The sequence below is a fragment of the Triticum urartu genome, chromosome 3, assembly GCF_003073215.2.
Source record: "Triticum urartu cultivar G1812 chromosome 3, Tu2.1, whole genome shotgun sequence".
In the NCBI taxonomy this organism is placed as follows: domain Eukaryota; kingdom Viridiplantae; phylum Streptophyta; class Magnoliopsida; order Poales; family Poaceae; genus Triticum; species Triticum urartu.
Window position 1 is genome coordinate 223,289,430 of NC_053024.1, and position 4,891 is coordinate 223,294,320.

The 4,891-nt window shown below is 43.1% G+C and overlaps 1 protein-coding gene across 1 annotated transcript; it reads left to right on the plus strand.

The window, feature by feature from the left end:
* Positions 1 to 2,790: 2,790 nt before the first annotated feature.
* Positions 2,791 to 4,511, plus strand: LOC125543681 (the record flags this gene model as incomplete). Its single annotated transcript, XM_048707110.1, is given in 2 exon segments — positions 2,791 to 3,118; positions 4,070 to 4,511. Coding segments are annotated over 2 exon segments (533 nt in total), but the record flags the coding sequence as incomplete, so codon positions are not given.
* Between the last annotated feature and the right edge of the window lie 380 nt (positions 4,512 to 4,891).

Here is a 4,891-nt window from a genome sequence, read left to right on the forward strand (position 1 = left end):
GGGGCATAGGCTGGGACTGTTATCCATTTAATTAACGGGGTTGCCCTTTCGTTATTCAGGAAATTCTGAATTTTAGTGAAGGTTTTGTCATGTTTTTGTTCAGCGTGGGCTGTTATAACTTCCTTAATCCTTCACTAGCAAACATGCCCGTGCGTTGCAACGGGAGAATAAAATATATCATATGCCTCAGTCCAATTGTACACAAAATCAAGTAAATCATCTTTTTCACGTTGTTAACCTGAGAAAAGTGGAACACTTGATGGTTCTAGCATTAAATTTCGCACTAAGACTAACTATTGACTTATGTTTGTCCTCATAGTGATGAAAATGTGGGCCATTATCAGCTGAGGACGACCCAAGCTATTTAGGTGAGACTATAGAATACTCAAGCTTGCATGCCTGCAGGTCGACTCTAGAGGATCCCCGGGTACCGAGCTCGAATTCTATAGGATAGGATTTGCAAAGGAAAAATTCCTTTGAAGCCCTTTGGTTTGTAGGAATGGATTCCTATTCCTATGTAGGATAGGAATCAATCCTTCACGTTTTGGAGGAAAAAAAACATTAGCCTAGACTCAATGGAAAAAATCCTATCCTATGCACCAAATGACATCTCTTTCTCTATAGGAATTGACATGCATGTCATCTCACTTCCTATGATTTTCCTATTCCTATAAAATTCCTATCCTATGAACCAAAGAAGGCCCACTTGTGTATATCATTTCGCACATACCTGTGAAAGAAAGAAGGGTTAATTGGATAAATGCCGCTCGAATTCTTGCGATTCCGAAAAACACCACTACAATGTACAAATTTTGAAAATGGTCCGGAAGATCAATAGCGCCGTCAAGGATTTACAAATGGCCATGTTGTGGAGCATGTAAAGAATTACTTGAATAAAATTTGTAAGACTTTGTTCCGAGATCCACTCGAGAGTTTGTGAACTTAGTGGTGGCCTCGGAGTGTAACATTCCTTGAATTAAGAGTAGCAGCGATTTCCGTAAAAAAAAATAGTGCATGCTAACTCATGTCATACATTCAGCCAAAGATCGTCTAATATTGGCATGCCAAATTTAACAATGTTGGTTGGTAGCTCCGTGTAAAAAAAGGAAAAAAAATGTTGGTTGGTAGTTAAATTAATTTTTTTGCGAAAGATATTCAAATTGATCGTAATAACATCTTATATTATGAGACGGATGAAATAGCCTTTTCAAATTGATTAATTTTTTTAAAAAATACTTTCAAATCAATCACGGGATATACTTCCTTTCTCTCAGTTTACAGGGCGTGCGCGTACCCCTAGGTCGTCAATTTGACCAACCTAATACAAGCCATATATTACAAAAAATATACCAATATAAACTTCAGATGTTCTATTTTCAAACGGTGTATTTTTTGTGTTATATAGTTTATATTAGAGTGATAAAATTGGAAACCTAGGTATACGCGCAAGACTTGTAAACTGAAACGGAGGGAGTAAGTAAATACAGTTCATAGTGTCCATGAAATTAAGTTAAGTTCAATTACGGCTGGTGAGTTCTCGCCAACATTAGTATATATCTTTCTCAAAGAGGTTGCTGGAAACTACAATAACAGTCACGTCAGAAAAATTCTTAACATGGTGCAGTGGCCAGTGCATATATATACAGAGTTAATTGCATTCTGCTTTATACTATTAAAAAATACATTCTGCTATACTTGTTTTCGGTTTTTGTGTTCAGTTTATTAGAGAATGCATGACATCATGTTCAGTTTATAGTACTTAAAATTCCCCAGGCTTTCCGTGCACATGAAAACTGCATCTTCTCTCTCCTCTATTTTCCCAAACCGCTCTCATGAAAGGTGCTAGAAAAATCTTCATGCTTCTTGTTTCTTCATCGGAGTTCCACCAACAAAATTCCCTACCTTTTCTTCTTCCAATCATTCTCCAGAGGCAAAATCAACTGACTATCTCCTCCTTCGATCTCCTGCTGCTTGTTCTGTCCTTGCTCTCCTCGGCCACGGGAGGCGGTAGAGCTTACACTGCGCCAGAGTGTGTCTACAGCCGCATGAGAGGAAACAAAACAGAGGAGCTTGTGTTCGCTAGAGGCTGCCCGTGAGTATGGCCTGCACAGAGCCGACAAGCGTCGTTTTGGTCGTTTCCGTATCAGGTCATGAGCCACAGTGGATGGAAGAAGACAGAGGTGTGGAGCTGGCAAGTGGCGAGCGCCTCGGGGGAGAGCAGACGGCATGCCGCGCACGAAGGTGCCAGGGAGGGGCGGCGGGATCCTGGAGCACAGTAGCGCGAGGCGACGGCGGAGATGCTGGGGGAGGTGCCTGAAAGTTTTGTTGGTCGGAACCGTTCGTACACCATGAAAGGCCGCGTCGAGAGGAGCGTCAACAGGATCGACGGCCGCTGTCTGCCCGTGTGCTCCGCTCTATGGGCTGCCTCTGCCTTTGGGACAGTCCTACTGAGCGGACTGGAGTGCCACGTGCGGCAAGATGTCGCAAGTCGAAGGTCGTCTTCTCACGCACGCCGCCGGCCGGCCTCAACTTCAACCAAGCTCCAATTTGACTTCGCGATAGCTGTGCTATGAGATTTTGCTGAGCCAGCAGCGCACACACGCAATGATACGTGATTTGGACATGATTTTGTGCTAGACGACATGTATGTTGCGTGGGTATTTTTTGATATATTGTTATGCCTTGTTTTCTGTGTAAATTAGTGATGGTAGTATGATACTTCGTCATTTGGCAAGGATTTCTTCTCTTCCACATGTATCATCATTAGTAAAATATTCCCAACTTTTGCAGCTGCATTTGGAGCAGTCCTTCATGTTGTATCGACCGCTCTTCTCGGGATAACTGCAGTTACTATGGCAAATACTATAGCAGGCGAGGAAACAGTGCATAAACTTGCCTCGCTGTTGCTAATATTTCTTGGAGCAGGTTACATTCTGTTGTTTGCGTTAGGAAAAGGTGGTCATAGCCATGCTCATAATCATCCAATGGAGAAGATGGCAGTCGCTGGTCTTGTACTTGTACCAGCATTATCACCCTGTGCAACTACTCTTCCAGTGTTTCTTGCTGTTGGCAACTCATCCTCGATGATGATTCTTGCGATCATTGTACTTCTCTTCAGGTGCGCCCCCCCCCCCCCCCCCCCCCCCCCCCCCCCCCCCCCCCCCCCCAAACCGCACTGTTTAAAGTTGTTTTGGCTTGTCAACACGAGGCATTTAAAATGTGGTATTTTATGCTTGCGCTAAAATAATGTTGTTTAGTTCAAGATGTTTTTTGTTCGACTAGTCACCTAACCCCTAGACCCTAGTTATACAGAGAGCTTGTTGGGCCAAAACGGAAGAAGATATAAGGATAGTCATTTCAGTATTGCTGTACGTAGTGTTGAAGTAGAAATGGAGAACCTCATTATTTCCATATGCAAGCCTTACTTTTGAGACATTTCTGTTCGCGCTCATCAACCAATTTGTTCTTAGATAAGGCTTCTATTTGTCACTCGTCAGTGGTTTAGGATTTGAAGGACATTCAAAATAAGCTGATCATAGCATATTCCGTTCGGAAGCTTTATGCAGTTGATGTGAAATGTTTCCAGAAACTACACCTCTTATGCTTATGCGTAGTGGTTGGATAGTTATAGTATAGCTCATCAGGGCAGCTGGAAAATGTGCATTGAATTTGGCTGTGTAGATCAGATCTGACGGTCAGAAACGGCCAGATAAGCAAAACGGATGGCCACGAATGAGAGCGCTCGAAAGGGCAGGGGCAGGGATTAGGTGCTGTTTTACTGTCCTAAATTTAAGCCTCCACCAATGTGCTGAATAAGATCAGTAGTCTAAAACTTAAAGATAGTAGCTCTAAAGCTTTGGCTGTCATAGGCATGGAACCAAATGCTCCATCTTAAATGGGATGCAGACCGACTTATATGGCTGTCAATCATGAGCATGGTTTGAACTCTGAATATTCTCCGGGGCGCTTTGTGTTGAATCAACTACGCATATGAAGTATTATAGATGCATACTATCGATTTATGTTACCTTTGTATTACAACCTAACTTGTGTTCTTTTATGCCTGCAGTACCATCACGGTGATGACGTCCCTGGTGGCTCTCTCATTTTATGGTGCTAGCCAGATCAAGTTTCACTGGGTGGAACGCTATGACAAGGTCCTAGTTGGCTCAGTGCTGTGCCTTGTTGGGGTTCTGACGTATGTGTTCCATCACCATGATGGTGACGAGCATTCTCTCCATGCACACGTGCACAGGAAACTTGTGGGTCCTTAGAGGAATCTACATAGTTACTCCCAAAGTTCACTGTGAAACAAATTCTGTTGTCCTCTAACCTTTGTACGTTATGCTGTATAAGATCTGATTATCAATTTATCTGTTGGGAATCTACCCGCCTATGGGTTTCCTAGGAATACAGACAGACCAGGTGAACACCTACTGGGAAATTGTTTGTACCATGGATCTTTGTTTGCGCTCATGCAGTTTAACGGGAATAGTGGGCTTTCAACTTGAGGCATTGTTTCTGATCTAATTAAAGTTTATGGATTTTTTGCTCTACATCAGTGGTACAAACTTGGATGCATGCCTGAACTGCTGAAGCTTATGTGCAACGACAGGTTGAAATTTCTGCTGGATATGCCCCAAATTTTTGTGCTTGTTGTTCTCTATCTATCTTGAGAAAAAGGGTTCCCCCGCTTTGTATTACAAAGCAAACATCCGATACAACCAACGATAGGTGCTAGGGCGGAAGCAGCACAACCACACCCAAAAAGAAAGGAAAGAGAAAAACCGATAACGCCGGATCGACAAAGACGACGGAGCCTTGCGATCGCTGCTTCCATCGGAAATCGTCCCCCAAGCTCCGAGACTCTGAAGCGCCGGTACCAATCAAC